Below are 22,116 nucleotides of genomic sequence, written 5' to 3'. Positions count from 1 at the left end.
ATCCAAATTTAACTGAGATTACAAAAAGCATGATAGTCCTAAAATTGTATTGCTTAAAACTAAATATGAAATATAAAAAATAGGCAGGATAAAAAAATCATGACCCATTTTAATAAAAATCAAACCATGGTGTGTCCCTCGTCAATATAGCTGAATTTTTTTTTTCTGATATCCTGGACATAAGATACATGTAGTTACTCTAAACTAAATTCTGTATTTAACTGTAAAAGAACACAGTCGTGGCATCCGTATTTTATAATATTTATTTTTGATTTTAACTGCCGTATATAACAAGTCTATATTTGCTACTTCCAAAAGTCACACGTTAATATTTCCCATGAAGGCTTTTTATCTCATAACCTGCACCATGATGTACTATGTTTTCTAGTGGTCTCATTTCCTCCACAATTCGTCTTCTTTCTGATGATCTACACTTCTTTTTGTCATAGAAACCACCTATTCTAAAATCAAAACATAAAAAGTTTACTTATTATGCCCGTTATTTACAGCGAGTGATGTAGTTAACTTAATATGTCCGTTATTTACAGCGAGTGATGTAGTTAACTTCAAAGTGTAGAGTTTGTCTTCCCTGGATTAAATAACCATTACCTTAGTTGCTATAGTTGATTTGACAATTGAAAAGTAGATTTAAACTTTATATCAAACAAAATGTTTAAAACCACTTTCTCAAAAACCAAGAATAAACTCTAAGTTCATCCAATGATTGTCAGTTAACTAATTTACTCGCTGTAAAAGCATCAGTCTGAGTACTGCCCATATAAAACTTTTTTGCTGTTGTTTAAAATATCAGTCAGCAATGAAAAGAATGTAACTTCTTTATTATCAGTGCTACTAGATGTATAATGCAATAGATTTTGTAATTGTTGTGAGCAAGCTGTAGATGGAGTATCATGAACCCATCAATTCGAAATTCAGTTTTTTTGTTGATAGTCCAGAATTGTGGAAGGCTTGGTTGGTGTCGCAAAATAGCGCCAAGTCATTAAGGGTTCTTAATATGGATATTAGTGAGTAAACAAGAACGTCTATATCACAGGGGGTTTGCTCCCACTATCAAACTTGCAGAATGACTTAAAGAGAGGCACCCCGAATCTGGGATCACCCTTTTCATGTAAAATATATACTAGTCGGGCAGCGTATTTGACAGTGGGAACGAACCCATGTGCCTGTACATACATGCATCATTCCAACTTCCATACATTTACATAGTTGAAATGAAATTGTTTTTAATTTTATTTGAGCACATCTTAAGTGGTAATTGTACACAAACTATAGATAAATAGATGAAAAATCTTTACCGCCGAACGAATTGTCTCAATCTGAATTCGGCTACTTACGGACGAAAAGTATCACCTCGTTCTTCGGCTACTTACGGACAACACCGGAGAATGCCATTCCGCCAACAGTTACAACTCATGCAGTTTAAGATCTTCGTCTTTTCATTAGCAATGTGGGCACCGTTGTAATAGCATCCAAAGGGATATCTAACTGCCTTGTAAAATAAAAAATATAAAAAAAAGAATTCGATGCTTCATTTTTTCTGGATATTAAAGACTTAACTTTGAGTAGGAATGTTGCGAATAGAGATAAGAAAATGTGTAAATACACTTAGTGCCATACAATAGTCATTTGTGGCAAGTTTGTCTTGGGACGATTGCAACATTGACTATAACAATATTTCTGCTCGTTTCTTCCCCCTGTTCTATCTGTTCTCGGTCTCAGTATCATATTAGGTCTCAGTATCGTATTAATTTTCCCATAGACTTCTATAGTGAAGTGCATATTTTTAGGATTTTTTAAAAAATATGTAAATTGATTCAATAAAACTTTCACTTATGTAGCATTTCTAAGGACATGTGAAAAAATAATTTCCCGCAAAGAAAATAGGGTGAGTCCACGAAGATCGGACAGAAAAGTAGTCTCGAACTATAAATAGCCATTTTCCCTACTTTCACTTTCGTTTTGCACTCACCAAACCAACCTTTTCAGTGGAACATTTTTATGATATGATGTTAGATTTTCTTTTAAAAAAGTTCTTCATCTTACAGTGTGATGTTTGCTCTATTTTATAAGTCATTGTTCATATCTTTTGACAAAATATTAGTTTGTAGAGAGGCAGAAAGAAAATGCACTATATTTTTATAGCATCCATGTTTTGACGTACACCTGCTCAGGGATATGCAATACGATACTGGTACCTATTACTAATAAACATTTCAATATAATCATAAAAGTTGTTGTTTTTCTGCTAGAGTATTCATTTTCATACTGAAAATTCAGAACATCATTGCCCTGCTATAAACATGAGTTTTCTATTAAAATTTTTATATAGGTACCTTATTCCAGGCATGAGACTAATATCTCAGTGTTAGCCAGAAAATATTACTTTTGATAAAAAGCTGCTTCATTAGTCAAACTAAGCAAATTTGTGGTTTATTCTGACATGGTAGATACATGAGCTGTACTATGAGTTCCAAATCATTATTTAATCCCCACTTGTGACTTCCATATATGGAAATATTAATATTCGAACCTCCGTTTTTGTCTTTAACTCAAGGGAGCCTCTTGTTTCAAGTAAAGTATAATGACTGGTACAACCAACTGTTTTAAACTATAGATATGGTCATTTCAATTATAATAAATCCAAAAAAAATTATACCAATATCATAGTTTTAAAAAAATATAGCTTTTCATATGCAGAAAATACAGATTTTAAGCCATTTTGGTACCCCAGGCAGATACAAAAGGACCTCAATATGACAGGAAAAGGACTTTTTCTTTAAAACAGATAGCTATGATGCAAGAAAAATAGTTTATTGATATAAATATAATAATAACAACTGTCTGCTTTAGATACTTTTTGAAAAAATTCAGTTTTTATATGAAAAAACACCTTTATTTTTCTTGCCGCATTAGAATCTGTCCATTTGAACCACTAAAAAAAGCCCACTAAAAAACTGGCTGTTGACTTTTGTGACATTTCTGTGTTTAAATCAACCACACAGTTATATGGCAACTCAATTTAGCTATTTATTTGAAAGAAAAACAAAAAATAAAAAAAATATTCATTTTTTCATATATAAGAGGCAATGTATGGAAAATGACTATTTTCAAGTCCTAACCACATACTTAAAATGTGTTGTAACTTGAAAACTATCCTTTATGCAGGAGTATTACTTGCTTTAGGTTACATGAATATAGATATGCTCATCATAAACAGTCAAGATAATAATTTTATTGAACTGATATTATACAAATTCATGAAAACAAAATGCATTTCCAAATTTGGTAAAGATTAACCATAAATGCAAAAAACCAGAGCTACCATAAAAAATCAGGTTCAAAAGTTGGCTAATTCATCTTAAAAGTGTTACCTGCATTGGGGTACTACTTTTTCAGCTGGTAAAGACCACTTGCTGAATATCCAACTTTACTTGAAAAACTGGCTTACTAGGTCTCAGTATCGTATTAATTTTCCCATAGACTTCTATAGTGAAGTGCATATTTTTAGGATTTTTTAAAAAATATGTAAATTGATTCAATAAAACTTTCACTTATGTAGCATTTCTAAGGACATGTGAAAAAATAATTTCCCGCGAAGAAAATAGGGTGAGTCCACGAAGATCGGACAGAAAAGTAGTCTCGAACTATAAATAGCCATTTTCCCTACTTTCACTTTCGTTTTGCACTCACCAAACCAACCTTTTCAGTGGAACATTTTTATGATATGATGTTAGATTTTCTTTTAAAAAAGTTCTTCATCTTACAGTGTGATGTTTGCTCTATTTTATAAGTCATTGTTCATATCTTTTGACAAAATATTAGTTTGTAGAGAGGCAGAAAGAAAATGCACTATATTTTTATAGCATCCATGTTTTGACGTACACCTGCTCAGGGATATGCAATACGATACTGGTACCATTAATTTTCCCATAGACTTCTATAGTGAAGTGCATATTTTTAGGATTTTTTAAAAAAATATGTAAATTGATTCAATAAAACTTTCACTTATGTAGCATTTCTAAAATAATTTCCCGCAAAGAAAATAGGGTGAGTCCACGAAGATTGGACAGAAAAGTAGTCTTGAACTATAAATAGCCATTTCCCCTACTTTTACTTTCGTTTTGCACTCACCAAACCAACCTTTTCAGTGGAACATTTTTATGATATTATGTTAGATTTTCTTTAAAAAAAGTTCTTCATCTTACAGTGTGATGTTTGCTCTATTTTTTAAGTCATTGTTCATATCTTTTGACAAAACATTAGTTTGTAGCAGGGCCGTAAATTGATTTGGATTTAATAGGAGGCGGGGGTCTGGGGGGCGCCTAGCCCCCAGAAGCTGAGCACATTTTGATGCGAAATCCTGCTTTCTGGCCATTTCTGAGGTGCTAATCTGGTGTTGCATACAAAACCTAACAAACCCACCATAATCTAAGAAAACTTTAAAATATTTCCACGTAAGCTACCCTTTACCGCGCATTCATCATACTATAACCCGTTTTTATATTAATAAATATTTTGGCATCTATAATAGGCACTCGTTCGAACATGTTATGGACGAAGGGACTGGGCGAAAGGGCAACCAAACCATTATTTCTGTATAGATCAGACATAAGGGTAAATTGGGCACTAAATATTCAAATAAATGCTTTGAAATTATTCTTTTTCAAATGCTAGAAAGATTTTCCTGTGTCCAGAAGAGTCCCATCTCTTGAGAACTTCAAGAGGATCAATTTTGCCAACACTATCATCCCTATGAATGTAAATCATGGATAGACCGCACAAACGAGCTTCCGTCATTGTTGAACGGTTCCAAGTTTTTAAACGTCTTAGTGCGGAAAACGATCTTTCGCAACTACATGATCCAACGGGCAATGCCAACAGAAGAAGGAAAATTGTTTTAATGTTCGGATAGAACTGCGTATGTTTCAAAATTTCATCTAGGGAACACTTGGAACCTAATCCTTGAATGTCTGACAACGTTTTCCATCTGTGTATCTCCTGCGGGAGGTCGTCGGGATGTGGGATATCGTTGTTGTATTCCTTGGTTATAGATTCTATCACTTCATCCGTAAGCTTTTGAAAGTTACAAGGTAAAAGATAAAATCCATAGGGCATTGGCTTAATGCTACCAGGAAATCTGTCGTTTAGATGTTTGATTATATGGTCAATTAGTGGTAGGAATACATTGATTCTGAAATGCTGTTCTACGGTTACAGCCTCAGCATTGGCCCTGTGTCGTTGCCGCCCCGATGTCCTTGGCTTGCTTATTGTGATTTCATTATCATCTGCGATTTTGGAGGCTCGTGCAAAAAGACTACTGAATGCATTATCGGCATTTTCACGTATCTCTAAAAAGACTGCAGACAAATTTCGTGCTTGAACATGTGCTTCAACTAAATCGCATTTCTCAGATTGTAGTTCAATTGACAAAGGTCTCAAGTAGCCAAGCAAGAACTGAGTTACAACTGCAACAACTACTATTTCAAAACTAAGAAAGGTCATCTTGTATGACGTCGCATCCGAATTTCCCACTGTCTGGCTTTGAATTTCATCCAGGATATCTAGAACCTTGTCATAGTTGTTAGGTAACCATGTTAAAGTGTCAGTTCTTGATGTCCACCGAGTTTCTGCAAGAGTGGGCAACAGACGTTTTCCTTGACTGAAAAGTCCTTCTTCCTGATCATATATCAAATCAAATTTGACATCAGATTGTCCTTCATCTTTCATTATGGACTTCATTATATTTTTGCGTTTACTAGAGGCACTTATGAACCAAGTTATTTTGCCTAAAATTGCCATGAAATTTCTGACTACAACGACTGATTGGCAACTGTTCACCACTACGAGGTTAAGGCAATGAGATCGGCAATGCACAAAATATTTCGCCTGCGGGATTTCTTCCATTATCCTTGTTTTAACACCTGATACCTCCCCGGACATCGTCGAACACCCGTGGTATCCCTGACCTCTGAGGCGTGTAAGGTCGAATCCCCATTCACGAAGTTTATTCAGAATGGACGTCGATATTGTCTCTGCGTCTGTTTTCACGAGCTCCACAAATCCACAGAAATCTTCTGTAACAAAGCATGTATCGTTTTCGGTATAACAATAACGAACACAAATTGAGAGTTGTGCTTGGTTCGCACAGTCAGCACATTCATCTGCCATAACACTGAAGAAGTCCGACTTATTACATCTTGTAACGATTTGAGATCTAATTTCCAGTTCACAACATTGAATCAATTCATTTTGGGCCATTGGTGACAAATATTTGCCATACGACCTCTCCAGTTCTAAATGTTCTTTTAATACTTTGTCGAAATTAGATTTCCAATGTATGAAGAACATGAAATTCCCATCTTCTTCTGAAGTGTCCTTGTTCCAGGACCCACGAAAGGCAATGTTACGTTTTGCTAAAGTAATAATTACGTCTATCAGAGAAAGTAGTTTTGCCCGATTCTTTTCTACTTTGTCACTATAGGCCTTACTAATAGACTGAACAATGGATGGCTTCGTTTGATCCGAGACTGAAAGTAATAGATTTGTTTTTTCAAGGCATTTCTGATGTCGTTCACTCTTTGAATGATTCGAAAGTCGACCTCTCTCCGACCCTGTAGTATTCTTCCAATCTTTGAATGGCTCTGTTACAAATTCTGCATAACGCTGAGTTTCACCAGGGTTATCCTGAAATGCTATGCAAACGGAGCAAAAAGCGCCGTCGAGTGCAGGTGAATATCGAAGCCACGGATAATCACTTTCCCATGATTTATTGTACCGACGTCCCTGATGGTTTTTTTGAAATTTGTAGGAACTATTTGGAGGATTCCATTTAATCTTGATGAGTTTGATTCTATCGTCATCCGATAAAGAACGTTTATTGAAGTTAGTAGGGTCAATTTCATCTATGCCAGATGTTGGTGAAGTAGGATCACTCTCATCAGTGCCAGATATAGATGTCATTTCAGTAGATTTGGAACATGCAGGTTCATCCTCATCGTCCTGTGCTTTATCATCAAAACTAATTTCTGACATTTCTGTTCCTGTGTTTGACGCCTCGGACATTTCACCAGCATCGACTCTTGATGTCTCGACATTTTCTTTCCTAATTACTTTGAAGCCGAACGATTGCAGACTGGCTTGTTCACTTTTTTGACGTTTCGACCTGAAAATATATATGAAAAATCACTTAACCCACTCGTATAGGACTAACAGTCAATGACATTGTATTTCTAGTATATCAAAGAATTGGCTTTTTTTCACGTTTGGGGGTTAACCCCCTCCCGATCAAGACGCACGGACGGTATCGTCGCCATTGTAAAAGAAAAATGTGTGGTTTTAATTTGCATGTTTATCCGAAAGAGTTGTTGTCTACTTTTACAAAATGTATATATGATATACCCATATCCTTTATTTTCTACCAGCATATTCGTAAAAGAGGATTGGAAAAAGTTTTTCCAATTATGATTTTATACATCGTTATCACAACGCAAATGAATTCATACTGAACTTTTTAGACGGACTGACAAACACTTGGTTCTATCAGTATACAGATCAGTACATTGACAATGATAAATAATTTTATTCCAGGATGTGTAAATGTAAAACTGTCATATTCAGATGGGTAAAGTAAGGATTTTTAACAAAAAAGAGTGTAATTGTAAGAGTATAATTGCGACACATTTTTTTGGTTTGAAAATACTTACATGTTGGCAATGATTTATTTACTGAACTCTGCAATGGCTGCGATGTATGACAAAATAGCAACTGCAACTGAAATTCAGCGGCTCTTGTACCAAGACATGCCTTCATACTATGGTATGACATTAAGTCACCGTATCATCTCGGCGTCCTCTCACGGAACTTCAAAGCAATGCGTTTTATTGATTTTCTGTCGGTTTGCGAAAGGTCCATGCTCGGAAACTTACATCAAAAGAAGTCAAGTAACATCAAACGATTGCCGACTTTAAACTCGTGTTACAGTATGGATGATATAAGAGGCTGCGGATGGGGTTTTATTGTTAGCATTATTTTGACTTTTTAGCTACCGTAAGCGTAATATTGGCACAGATTTTACCATTTACCGTTATTCGACTCCAAAATTTACCGCGTTATTGCCCGAAAAATAGATAATTATGTACCATTAGCGTTATTCAGGGTAACTGATTACTCATGCACACACCAATATGAGATGTATTATTGAACTTTTTTCGTCCTTTTATCTCCTTTCCTTTCTACCTTTTTATTTTTTTTTTCTTGACTATTTTTTTTTTGGAAATTTGCAATAGGAGGCAGTTGCCTTCATGCCTACATACAATTTACGGGCCTGTTGTAGAGAGGCAAAAAGAAAATGCACTATATTTTTATAGCATCCATGTTTTGACGTACACCCGCTCAGGGATATGCAATACGATACTGGTACCTCTATGTCTCCCCTTTGATTAGTAAAGTTTGTTTACATTTCGTGTAGTGATTTAAAGCCTTTATTACTTTATACTGGCGTGGTGGCAGCGACGATTCGTTTCCACGCTAATCCGAAGGATCTCAGAAGTCACTCTGTATAATCATTTATACTGTTAACACAGTGAAACAAACATTTACAATGGCAAACGGCCATGCACCAAAACAGTGGTGTTGGACGAAAACAGAGACAGTGAATACATTTGAAAACTGGAAGCAAAACCTAACGTACACATTATCTTTGGACAAAAACTTTGCTCCGTTTCTTGTGTCTGGATCTAAATGGGAAAAGAAAACTAGAAATTCACCGCACAGAGGATTCGCAAATGACGGCGAAGAAGTGGAAGAGGCCAACAGACGTACCAGAGAACAGAAAGTCAGTATGCTTGAGTTAATGTTTGGTCAGATAGCGAATTATTGTCCCATCATTTCTCGTAACACAATTGTTAAAAATTCAACCTCAATAGACAGTATATGGCAAACTATACGCCTCCATTACGGTTTCCAAAGTACAGGTGCACATTTCATTGACTTTGATGCTATCCGATATGAACCTGGTTAACGTCCCGAAGATCTATATCAAAGATTAAATGCTTTTATCGAGGACAATGTACTTCGTAAAGATATGGGTATCACACACAATGGCGAGGCCGTCGATGACGATGAAGAGCTTTTGCCGACTGTTGGAAATTAGTGGTATTGACCTGGCTTCGATTAATCAATCCTGACTTACCAAAACTTGTGAAACAAAGGTATGGAACCGAACTGCGTACTCGTACACTTGCATCTATCAAACCTGAAATATCACAGGCCCTTGATACACTCCTTGACGAGCTTCGAACGTCCGATGATGCTAAGGCGATGCGTGCTGCTGTTCAATGCTATCCGAACTCTAAACCTCCTACGACTAGTACTCCTTCTTCAAATCAGAAATCATGTCCTCTTTGCAAGACAGCGGGTCGCCCTGATAAACATTTTTTGAGTAAATGTATGTATTTGCCCGCGAACGACCGTAGATTTTTAGCAAAAGCAAGAGCAATATCCGACATCACAGATCACGATAGCGATAATAATGATACGTTTGAAACGGACTCTGTCGTTCATGCAGCCAACACTGTGTCTTCCAAACGAGTTCAGATTTGTCAGTCACCGTACTTAGATACCTTTTATGGACACATTCCCATGCGGTTAACCATTGATAGCGGTGCTACTGGTAACATGATACGTACGTCAACAGCCGCCCTTCTGAACGCTCAAAATCACAAAGTCATCTCAATCAGCTCGTCAAGCCGATGGTTCATCTCCCTTGTCAATAGTTGGCGAAACGAGGCTTACTTTCACACGAGACAATCATACGCTCTATTTCGAAGGACTAGTTGTAGAGAACTTAGAGTCGGATGTCTTAGCTGGAATTCCATTCATGGAAAAGAATGATGTTGGAACGCGACCGTCACGTCGACAAGTCACGATCGGGGACACTTCTGTTTACACGTATGGTACATCTAATGACAAGTCCACCAGTCATGCTATTCAAAGAGCTCATATCGCTCGTGCTACTACCGAGACTACATTGTGGCCTGGGGACTTTATTGACATTGACTTACCTGCCGATACGTCCTCTCCTGATGATATGTACTGTGTTGAGCCTCATTTGAACTCTAAATTCGATGAATTATGGCCGAAACCTACACTTCTTTACAGTGTGAACCACAGTGTACGCATACCGAATTTAACTGATGAACCACTCGTATTAAAGCGAAATGACCACCTTTGTCAGATTCGTGCTTTCTACGTAGTCTTCTGAATCGACTTCCAGTCAAGCAACAAAAAACGCCACCCAATTCGGTTAATCAGCTTCATTCAGACATTGTTCGCGTAGACCCCGATAGTATACTACCGAGTGAACTGAAGGATAAATTTAAGACATTAGTTAAAACGTATGACAATGTGTTCGATCCAAAGTTCAAAAGTTACAACGGTGCCGCTGGTCCTTTGGAGGCCGAAGTGAATATGGGTCCTGTTCAACCACCTCAAAGGAAGGGCCGTCTTCCTCAATACTCAAAAAATCAACTCGACATCTTGCAAGATAAATTCGGTGAACTGGAAGAAATCGGCGTATTCAAACGACCTGAGGACATTGACATTAATGTTGAATATTTGAATCTGTCTTTCTTAGTCAAGAAGCCGAGTGGAGGTTTCCGTCTCGTTACTGCTTTTGCCGACGTAGGCCGCTACAGTAAGCCTCAGCCAACTTTAATGCCGGATGTAGATTCGACTTTACGACAAATAGCTCAGTGGAAGTATATCGCTATTACCGATCTAACCAAATCGTTCTACCAAATTCCGCTCTCAAAGGACTCCATGAAATACTGTAGCGTTGCGACACCGTTTAAATGGGTTAGAGTGTACGCCAGGTCCGCAATGGATATGCCTGGTTCAGAGACTGTGTTAGAGGAGCTAACCTGTCGTGTGCTTGGTCACTTAGTGCAAGAAGGTGTCGTAGCAAAAATCGCCGACGACTTGTACTGCGGAGGAAACACCCCTTCTGAGTTACTTGCGAACTTTGAACGTGTACTTCAAGCCTTGGATAAATGCAATTTGAATTTGTCGGCATCAAAAACTATCATTGCTCCAAAGCAAGCTACAATCTTGGGATGTATATGGGAATCCGGCACTCTCAGAGCTAGCCCGCATCGTATCACTACCCTTGCTTCTTGTCAACCTCCGAAAACTGTTACCGCTATGAGATCATTCATCGGAGCATACAAAGTCACGTGTGATACAGAATACATCTAGCATCCTATCACCTCTCGAAAATGCGATCGCCGGAAATGATTCCAAAGAAAGCATCGATTGGGACGATAATTTATCTGTCGCATTCAAGGACGCTCAGAAAGCCTTAGTTTCAAACAAATCCATCACTTTACCCCGTTCAGAAGAACAGCTGTGGATTGTGACTGACGGTGCTTTACGTAAAGGTGGGCTCGGTGCAACTTTATACGTCAATCGTGATAACAAGCTTATTCTAGGTGGTTTCTTCAGCGCAAACTTCGTCAGAATCAACAAAAATGGCTACCATGTGAAATTGAGGCGTTGTCTATAGCAGCTTCTATAAAACATTTCAATATATCATCCAAGCCAAATTACCTACTTGCGTTCTTACCGATAGCGAGCCTTGCGTTCAAGCGTATGAGAAATTAAGCAGAAGTGAATTCTCGTCTAGTCCAAGAGTGCTGACATTTTTGTCTACCGCAAGTCGTTTTCAGGTATCGATTCGTCATGTCAGTGGTGCATCAATATTACCGTCCGATTTTGTTAGCCGAAACGCCCCTGAATGCAACAATCCGGACTGTCAAATTTGCAATTTCATTCACTTGTGCGAACAGGCAACCGTAAATCACGTGACTACGAACGATATTCTCGAAGGTAAAGCGCACCTGCCATTCACTAGTCGTTCTGCATGGATAAGTATTCAGTCTGAGTATTCGGAACGAGGAACGAGACCGTCGAAAAAACTCACCAACGTAAAAGATGTGAATCGTTATCTTGGAGTTACTTCGTTAGGTAAAGATGGTCTTCTAATTGCCGAGAAAGAGCTTCCGTTTGCTCCTCATCGGGAACGAATTGTTGTTCCTCGTCAAGTATTAGACGGACTTCTTACGTCAATCCATATTAAGTTAGATCATCCATCTATTCACCAGATGAAAACCGTTGTTGGTCGCTATTTCTTCGCTCTCGACATGGACAAAGCTATAGAGCATGTTAAACAAGGTTGTTATCAATATGCGGCACTCCTCAAAACACGAAAATTCCGAGAAGAACAAACCACGTGTGACCCTCCAGAAACAATTGGAAGTAGTTACGCGGCTGACGTCTTAAAACGAGAGCGACAACCTATATTTGTTATTCGAGAATGTGTGACCTCATATACTTTTACAAAACTCATAGAAACCGAAAGACATTAAGATTTACGAGATTCGATTCTACAACTATTAGCGGAAGTTCACCCACTTGAAGGCCCATTCGCCGTGATTCGTACAGATTGTGCACCAGGATTTAAGTCTCTTCTGAAGGACGAAATATTAACTCGTCATCGTATATCAATTGAGTTGGGTCGTCCCAAAAACGTTAACAAAAATCCAGTAGCCGAAAAGGCCGTCCAGGAGCTTGAAGACGAGATTCGTAGATCAGATCCGTCAAATGGAATTCTTACTCCGCTTGCTTCGTCACTAGTAACAGCCCGCTTAAACACACGAATCAGGAACCGTGGTTTGTCAGCCCGAGAAATGTGGATGCAACGAGATCAGTTTAGCAACGACCAACTGCCGATATGCAACCGAGAATTGATAAACTCTCAATATGACAAGAATGAAAAATCATCTGAGCAGTGAAAAGTCAAAATGCCATTCTGGTGCTGTTCCCGAAAGCAATAAGTTAGACATTGGTGACATTGTATTTTTACGTTGTAACTTTAACAAGACAAAATCCCGTGATCGATATTTGGTCACCTCCGTTGACGAACCATGGTGCAACATCAGAAAATTTATAGGGGCACAACTCAGAAAGACGTCGTACCGAGTTAAATGTTCAGACTGTTATAAGGTTCCACCTGCTTACGAACTTTCGTCTTTACCGAGCAATGTACAATCTGACAATTCATATTCAGACGATGAAATGGTTCACGATAGCTACAACAATACTTCTCCGCCTGAGTTGCCGCAGATACCTCAAGCTATATCTACTCCTCCTGAACCGACTCCGATTGCGTTGGATGGTGATACCGTGCATGATGTTAATGGACAACCAGAACACGACGTGGTACAAGATGATGTCGAATCAGTTCAGGACAATTCTAGTGTCGAATCCAGTCGACCCGTTCGGAGCCGCAGTCGTCCGAAGAAGTTTGACGACTATGTTACATTTTGACTGTAATGTTTTAGACTGTCGATCAAATACTTTCTTTTTGTTTATTGACTTAGGAAAGTCTGGTTAAAAATTACTTTGATTAAAAAAGACTGAAAAGTGGTAGCGCCATACAATAGTCATTTGTGGCAAGGTTGTCTTGGGACGATTTTATTTAGGGACGATTGCGACATTGACTATAACAATATTTCTGCTCGTTTCTTCCCCCTTTTCTATGTCGCCCCTTTGATTAGGTCTCAGTATCGTATTAATTTTCCCATAGACTTCTATAGTGAAGTGCATAATTTTAGGATTTTTAAAATATATGTAAATTGATTCAATAAAACTTTCACTTATGTAGCATTTCTAAGGACATGTGAAAAAATAATTTCCCGCAAAGAAAATAGGGTGAGTCCACGAAGATCGGACAGAAAAGTAGTCTCGAACTATAAATAGCCATTTTCCCTACTTTCACTTTCGTTTTGCACTCACCAAACCAACCTTTTCAGTGGAACATTTTTATGATATTATGTTAGATTTTCTTTTAAAAAAGTTCTTCATCTTACAGTGTGATGTTTGCTCTATTTTATAAGTCATTGTTCATATCTTTTGACAAAATATTAGTTTGTAGAGAGGCAAAAGGAAAATGCACTATATTTTTATAGCATCCATGTTTTGACGTACACCTGCTCAGGGATATGCAATACGATACTGGTACCATTAGTAAAGTTTGTTTACATTTCGTGTAGTGATTTAAAGCCTTTATTACTTTATACTGGCGTAGTCAAGAATGTTTCAACTCAAAGAGACGATAAATAAAAGTGTTTCAGTTATGAAATATGTCCAATTATGCATAAAAAATCAGTCTACACATGTACTGAATCAATTTATATCCATTGTTTGAATTTTTACGACTTAAATATTTGTCAAATTGCAAAATGAGATAGACTGAAGTCTTAAAAGTTGCTAATCGTCAAATATTCATCGTCACTATATGGATAATCTCACAGTAAATCGATACACGCAACATACTTATTATTATAATATGTAAAATTGCTATATTAAATCCTTGTAATGATTGACAATTCAATTTATCTTTAAAATATGACACAAAAAATCGCATGGCATCATAACAGACCGCCAGTATGCGTAATATTTAGGTTCGATGTCGGTTTACTTTGAACACATAGATGCATGAATGAATACAAAACTCTCCGACATCCTGCATGATTGAAAAACAAACATGTAGTTGGCCTTTCCAAGTCTTATGACTACTTACATAAACTAGCTTATTGTGCATCTAATATTTAGACAATAGAATATTGAAAAGGAAACGACAAGTTTATTCGGGTAAATGCTTTTTCAATATTGCTAAATAGTTTTTTCTACTCTTCGTAAAATTATTTTATTTTTTTTTAATAGCAAATGAATAATAATATTTTTTTCTCAGGAATAACGCAGATTTTGTTTTGCCAGTTAACGTTACGATAAACAATAAATGGAAAAATTTATATAAATATCAAAGGAGGGCATATAAAAGTAAAGATTCAGTTCAATGAGATATTTTATTCTTATTAAGACTAAATAAAATAAAATAGTAGATCTGCATCCCCTCCCGCCCCTAAAAAATGACAATCCTTAAAAAAAGGATTTTTGTTCAAGTCAGCTTCTTGTATTTAGGCCTTATAACATACAAACTTTCAATGCTTGTTGACCAAAGTAATGTCTCTTCTCTGAAACTGATGTTATGGATTTAGAATATGTCTAAACATCAAATAGCTAAAATTAGGCTAGCAAACATGTAGTAAGGAGTAAAAAATAAAAAAAATAAAATCCTGCCAACTACCCCATATTGTTGGTGAGGGTTGGATGGAATTTACTTAGCCTAAACAATACAATGCCTTGTCTGTGGCCAGGAATTGGACAAGGAGCTGCTTCTTTTTTTTATAAAACATAACAAAGCAAGAAAAAGTCAGGGACTCGTGCAGTCCAAGAAGCTTCCCCTGCGATAGCACGAGAAAGTCTGGGACTCGTGCAGGCCGGGAAGTTTCCCCTGCGATAGCACGAGAAAGTCTGGGACTCATGCAGGCCGGGAAGTTTCCCCTGCGATAGCACACACACACACAAAAAAAAAAAGACTCGTGCAGGGAAGCAGCCCACGTCACAATCAATTATGCATGGCCAATCTACCCTTCTTTTGCCTTGCGGATTCCACTCTCGAAAGTGTGTGGTGATGTTGCTATCTGAGTGTCTTAGTATGTGGCCTTTCCATCTCCATTTACGACTCTTGATGGTGTCAGTAATGGGTGTTTGGTTGGTATGTTCCCATGGCTCTGATAATTTATCAGGCCATCCGATATGTAGAATCTGTCTGAGGCATTTGTTTATGAAGACCTGTTGATCATGTTTGGTTTTCTGTGTCTGTTTATAAGTCTCCGAGCCATACAAACGAACTGATTTGACATTTGTCTCGTATATTCTGAGTTTTGTTTCAGGCTGATATTTCTGCTCCTCCAGATTGGTCTTAGGGTTACAAAAAGTATGGCTTTTCCAAGTCTCGCCTTGATGTCCACATCGGCGACTCCATTCTTTGAAACGACACTGCCAAGGTAGGTGATGTTGTTAACGTCTTCAATGGAATCACCATTTAGCATGGTGGCTACTGTGTTATGTGTGTTAACTCTGAGTGACTTTGTTTTATTGGTGTTTCTCTCTAGACCAGTTGATTTAGCTGTTTTGAACAAGGCCGATGTCCAGTTGTATGTGCTGGAATTGGTGGGATAGAAGGCTCACATCATCTGCATTCAAGGTCTTCTAACATTGTAATGAGTGACCATTGGATTCCTCTTGGTAGTAACAGCAGTGTTCTCATAATTCAGTCTATGGCTACAGATAAGATAAGGGGTGACAGGAGACAACCTTGGCGTACTCCTGTATGTACACTGAAGGATGGTGAGAGTGTGGATAACTTGGCATTTGGTGTTTTTGTAGAGTCCTTGGATAATTTTTACTATTCGATAGGGATTCCATAGTGTCCTAGTACATATAAAGTGTATTTCTATCATCTATGTCGGCCTTTTTGAAGTCCACGAAGTTGATGTAGAGGGATGATTACTATTCTATGGGCTATGCAATTTGGTCAGTACATGATCTACTGCATCGTAATCCTGCTTGCTCATCACGGAGGTTCGTATCTATTGCTGCCTTGATACTTTCCAGAATGAATTTTGCTAGGACTACTCGCAAGTGTAGCTGAATTCCTCTCCAATTTTGGCAGTTGCTCAGGACGCCCTTTTTTGGAACCTTAATGATGTAACCAAAACTCCACTGCTCAGGGAATTCCACTGTTTCCCAGATGTTGTCGAACAGCTCATGCAAGATGCTTTAGGGCTCGGACAGGTGTCAAAAGAGTAGACCCGTAGCAGCTCTAAGCTTGTTGCAAAGGCAACTAAATAGTGCTCAGTACTTTGGCGGGGGGTGGCGGCTAAAGGCATTCTGCCTGGCATTTAACATGCTGGGGTTGTCAGGCCATAAAACGGAAATTCATAGTGGTGCAGCATGTTAGGAAAGATGCCACGTTCCTTGAACGTTAAAGAAACTTTCTTTGGTATTCTACCGGAGTAAGAACCATTTGGCTCCGCCACAGAAGTCTAAATTGCTAACCCTACCCACCTCTCCCAATTTCAAGTGGCAATAAAAATTTCTCGACCCCATTATCCTTGTGTCCCGTTCCATTTTTCATTTCAGCATCATTTCATGTTCATCGCCTGGATATATATAGCTGATGTATTGCTGCTCGGGCGTTAACCCCAACAGTTGATCAATGAATCAAGATGCTGTAGGTGAATTCTGGGTTGGTCTTCAAGAACTCAGGTGGAGTTTGGACTGGTCCTGGGGCTTTTCCAGTCCTGATTCTCAATAAAGCTTTTATGATTTCATCCTTTGTGATTGGGCCAATATCCACATCAAGTTCTTCTCCAGGAGGTAGATCAAGAACATCTGGTATATCTTCTCCATTTAAAAGTGGTCCATCTAGATTTGTTATCACATTGCCATCTTTGTCTATCACTGGTTTGGATTTGTTGGTCTTTCTACCAGTTGGCATGTGATGTTGTGCGCAGTCTTGGTGTTATTTCTGGCCATAGCATTCTTTGCTTTTGAAGCGAATTCGTTGATGCAGGTTCTTTTATCCTGTTTGGTCTTTCTCTTTACTTCTTTCCTGATAAGTATGTGTTACATCGTCAACTATTTTTTCTTCAATCCTGTCTTGACTTGGTCAAGTTGTATCTTAACAGACCTACACTTCTTAGCTGTCTCGATTGTATCGTAAGATAACCATATCTTGTATTTCTTCTTTGAAAATCAAAGTTCTTCTTGGCATGTGGTGTTATATATGGATTGTACTCTCTCTTCCATAGTTTTGTTTACTGCGCCCCTTCCTTATGCTGTGCTTTCTGCTTCTAATTTGACATTGTCTACCTGCCCTGGCTATCTTGATCTTAATTTTAGCCACCACGAGTTGATGATCGGATGCTATATCAGCACCTCGATAAGCTCTAACATCTGTCATGCTTTTTCCATCTCCTGGCAACTGTAATGTGGTCTATCTGGTTTCTAGTTTTCATGTCTGGAGATACCCACCCGGGTTGTTTATATCTTTGTCAGGGAATGTACTTCCTATAACCAGATCGTTGTTGGAGCATAAATCTGCAAAGAGTTCTCCATTTTGTTGAATTGATTGTTACAAATTCCTTCCTTCCCCATGATAAGTTCTCTCCCTGTGTTATCTTTTCTAGCTTTGATCATTCATGTCACCCATTACAATCGAGATGTGCCGTGGTGTTCTATCTAGGGTAGCTTGGAGCTGGTTGTTAAACTTCTCTTTATCTTCTTTCTCTGCTACGTTGGTAGGAGTGTAGCATTGAATGACTGTTACTTTTTATATCTTTGACATAAATCTTGCCACGACAATTCTTTCACTCACAGGATTCCATTCGATGAGTGATGATTTGGCCTTCTTGCTGAGTTAGATTCATACTCCATGTTGATGGTTACCATCCTCGTTTGGTGGTCTAGAGTACAGTAAAGTTACCCTGATGATAGTATGACCGCTCCAGATGATTCCATCTAACTTCGTCCCACGGTTGAAGCACTCCATTTCTCTTGCAGCGTGGGCAGCTTTTCCGGTTTGGTATACTGTCCGCACGTTCCAGCTCACAATCCTTGAGGCGGTCTAAAGGGAGAAAAGTTTTATCGGCATATGTCAGGGCTACATACTGTCCCCATTGTATGTGGCATATGTCAGGGCTACATACTGTCCCCATCGCACATCATATAATAGAACTAATTCTAATATTAGAAGTAAGTTCTCATTGTTCAAAACTATAGCATAGTCTTTTTTCACTTCAAAGTAGGCGTGTTTTCGGCCGCCTTAATTAGTTCATTACTGAACATGCTAGTATACATGATTGTTATGTTATAAGTACACAGGAAATTTGTTGTTATTTAGAAACTGTAATAGTTCCGAACTGTCTCGTACATACGTTCCGTGGTGTTTAACTATAGGTAGCAAAAATTAGTCAAGAAGTCTGCGCAAGTAATGCGTTGGAGTACCACAGTAGGAAATAATCGGAAGGCCTGGTATTCTTATCTTTTCTTTTATGGAGATAAAATCTAAATTGGTTATAATGTTTAGTAGTAGTTCGTGTATTTTTGTGCACTCTTCTTAATAGCTTAACATACTGGATTAATATAAAACAAAAGTATCTGGATATTGATATCCATTTAGTTGCTCATTATAACATCATGAATTTTGCGACTATAAACCGTAAAATGTTGATATTAATGACATTTGTTACATACTTCTTTATACATACTTTAACATGTAGAATGACAGTTTATGATACATTCACTATATGTACATGAGATTCCTGTCCCCCTTTTCTTTAGCCTATTTTTTTTCTTCCTAAACTTTTTTTTATGAAAAAACAGAATACAAAATTATTTTTTTTTTACCGATTTGGAACTTAATTTATTTTTTTCTTGTCACATCAAAAATCTTTTTTTAATTTTTCTTCAAAGTGAAATTAATATACATTTTTTTCAAAAATATCCCAGCCCCTCCCTCAAAATAAAAATGGTCGGTGACTTAGCGGGGTATCCCAAATTGGTCTATTTTCCTGTGGCTGTGTAAGAGATAGTTGCAGATCTGTGCTAACAGGCTTAAGTTTACAAATCTAAAGGATCTGGCGACTGATATATCCAAATCTGATCTTCGATCTAAATTGATAAATTTTGCTATATTTTGTCGAAAATTTGCAAAAATATCCAAATTTTAATATATTTTTGTCAATGAAGCCACGACAATGGCTGAAATTGACCTAGGCATCACGCGAAATCTTGCTTCGTTAAGCGATATCATATTTTACAGTAGCACCCACAAGCATCCGCAATCAAGTTTCACAGACCATAGTCAATGGAAAGGAGTGAAACTTGAAATGGAAAGGATTAAAAATAACCATAAAATACATAGTTTACCAAAGCCAGCATGCAAGAGAAATTCCGCATCTTTCATTTCATTTAAGAAGTCAGTATAATAAGTGGCCTAAGGCGCTGGACTTCGTGCAGGCGGTGTTGCCACAGATATCACAGCGGTGCGAATTCGAATCCCGCGGAGGGAACGACTAAACATTTGCATCTCAAATTTGGCAGTTCTAACATCGTTGGGAATTTTTCCGATATATATATATATATTAGGTTAAGGTTGTCAGGTTAAGGAGAAATGTTGCTTCTATTTTTTAAAGATGGGTAACTTCACAAAAGCATCCCCTAATGTAGACATCATTCTTTCTTCATAAATCCTGCATGAGTGGCGAAAAGTTTTGATTATCTTAAGTTTTTTTCTACAGATGTGGCCACCGTTAATTAGTACATGTACCTTCGCGTCACCCTCCACCAGATGAGCATGTAAAATTTTTACATGTTTTTATTAATTTGCCAAATTATTCTAAGATGTAGCCTTAAACAAAGGTTCTTAGGCAGACACGTAACATTATTTCTGCGAAAACGTAATGCTAAATTGTTGAAATATGATGCAGCATATATGAATATAACCGGCTTCGTTTGATAATATACCATTTAAATAATTGTTTACTTCTGTAAAAAAATGTCTACTTCACTAAATAGTACTGTTATTTGATACTTTTGAACAAATGTGCCATTTCTTTTTTTTTCAAATACATTTTCACAGAATATCAACATATAATCACATGCGATATTTTGAAGTACATGCATTATTTCAGTTATTCTATATTCTAAAATCAGATTTAATTTATAAAATATTGTAATTAGGAAAAACGTTTTAAGTTATTAATGTACAATAATTGTAGTCTTCTTTGCACTGAGTTTCCTTATTGTATACAGATAAGAAACTATAATAAGCTTTTTTCTGTTGTTTTGTCTTTTTTGCTGTTTAAAACATGATTAAAGTCATGTTACTTAAGTTTGAGCAACATAAAAAATATAGATATTGTATGGCATGTATATGTACCAACGAACATGCTGCACAAAACTCTTAATTATACTTTGTTACTTTTAAACAGTATCAAAATCAGTTTCAATAATTATATTCCTATAATTTTTTGTTATCTGTTTGTGTCAAATAAACACACAACAATTAACAATTTTTCTATATATTTTCTATATATATATCCTACCATATGACATACATAAGTACGAATATATTGTGTTAAACCTCAAGCCGCTTTGATGAGTAGTTGCTGCGAAAGTTCGACGAAAATTTCAACTTTACGAAATATAATGTTAAAATAAGCAAAGTGCTCGGTAAACAAAAAGTTTCTGTCGATTTATTCGAAAATGAATACTAACAAATGGCATACCTATGGGAAGAATGTTTTGAAATTTCAAGCCGCTCTGATAAGTAGTTGCTTAGAAAACTGTGACGGGAAAAAGTGTAACGGAAAACTGGAGACGGACAAGGGTAAACCTGTATACCACTCTCTTTCGAAACAGAGGTTTAAAAATTACTTTACCTATTTGAATATTATACAATCAATTTTTTATGATTTAAAATGTGAACAGAGCAAACTATGAAGGCTTTCATTGACTCAGTACTTCAGTACTTTGATTTTTCAAGATTTCTAAAATTTTGCTGTATTTTGCTATGCCATGTTTTTTTCATTTTTTTCATGACAACTACTACAAGCCTGGTGAATATAAACAACAAAACATTTACCATAAAAATGAATAACAATATAAAAAAAACAAAGAAAGCCTTACCTAAAGGGCGCTGATATATGCACCACGAAATACAAGGCTTTGCCATCACAATAATTAAAATACAAACAATTTTCTTCACCATTACGGGACTTTTCGACATTCTACTATATAGATATTAAGATTTTAGCACTGGATTTTAGTTCATTTGTAAAGGATTAAGTCTCAAGATTTGACATCTGTTACATAAGCTCGACTTCATCTAGAATATAAAAAGGACTTTGGATAAATGTTAATGTTAATGATTAATGATCATATTGAAAATCTGCGAATCCAGTAAATACATATTTTACTCATACTGAGAGATAGATTCTTCTAAAATTATAACCGTACGAGCTTTAGCTAAATTTTAACATAAATAGTAGGGATATAGTTTTAAGGGTCTGCTAAATCAAACTCTAGGACAATAATTGTCCAGATGATTTTAGTCAAGTTGTAAAG

General features: G+C 37.0%; 1 protein-coding gene across 2 annotated transcripts; it reads right to left on the bottom strand.

The window, feature by feature from the left end:
* Window positions 1-240: 240 nt before the first annotated feature.
* LOC148620884 (uncharacterized) lies at window positions 241-21,812 on the bottom strand. Of its 2 annotated transcripts, none has more exons than XR_015921027.1 (3): window positions 21,679-21,774; window positions 1,392-1,510; window positions 241-461 (listed from the first exon to the last, which is right to left on the bottom strand). XR_015921027.1 is itself a non-coding variant. In XM_088574731.1 (3 exons), the coding sequence occupies exons 1-3, from the start codon at window positions 21,776-21,778 to the stop codon at window positions 326-328; spliced, it is 351 nt and encodes a 116-aa protein (XP_088430857.1). In that variant the 5' UTR covers window positions 21,779-21,812; the 3' UTR covers window positions 241-325. The 2 variants fall into 2 exon arrangements, 1 of the variants encoding a protein (XP_088430857.1); XM_088574731.1 differs by having other exon boundaries at window positions 1,392-1,506; window positions 21,679-21,812.
* Window positions 21,813-22,116: the final 304 nt, after the last annotated feature.

This window comes from Perna viridis, chromosome 3, assembly GCF_037379345.1.
Source record: "Perna viridis isolate PV_CMFRI_1.1 ecotype Kerala chromosome 3, ASM3737934v1, whole genome shotgun sequence".
Lineage (NCBI taxonomy): Eukaryota > Metazoa > Mollusca > Bivalvia > Mytilida > Mytilidae > Perna > Perna viridis.
The sequence above is the reverse complement of the archived record's forward strand: the minus strand, read 5'-3'. Positions and strand labels throughout refer to the sequence as shown.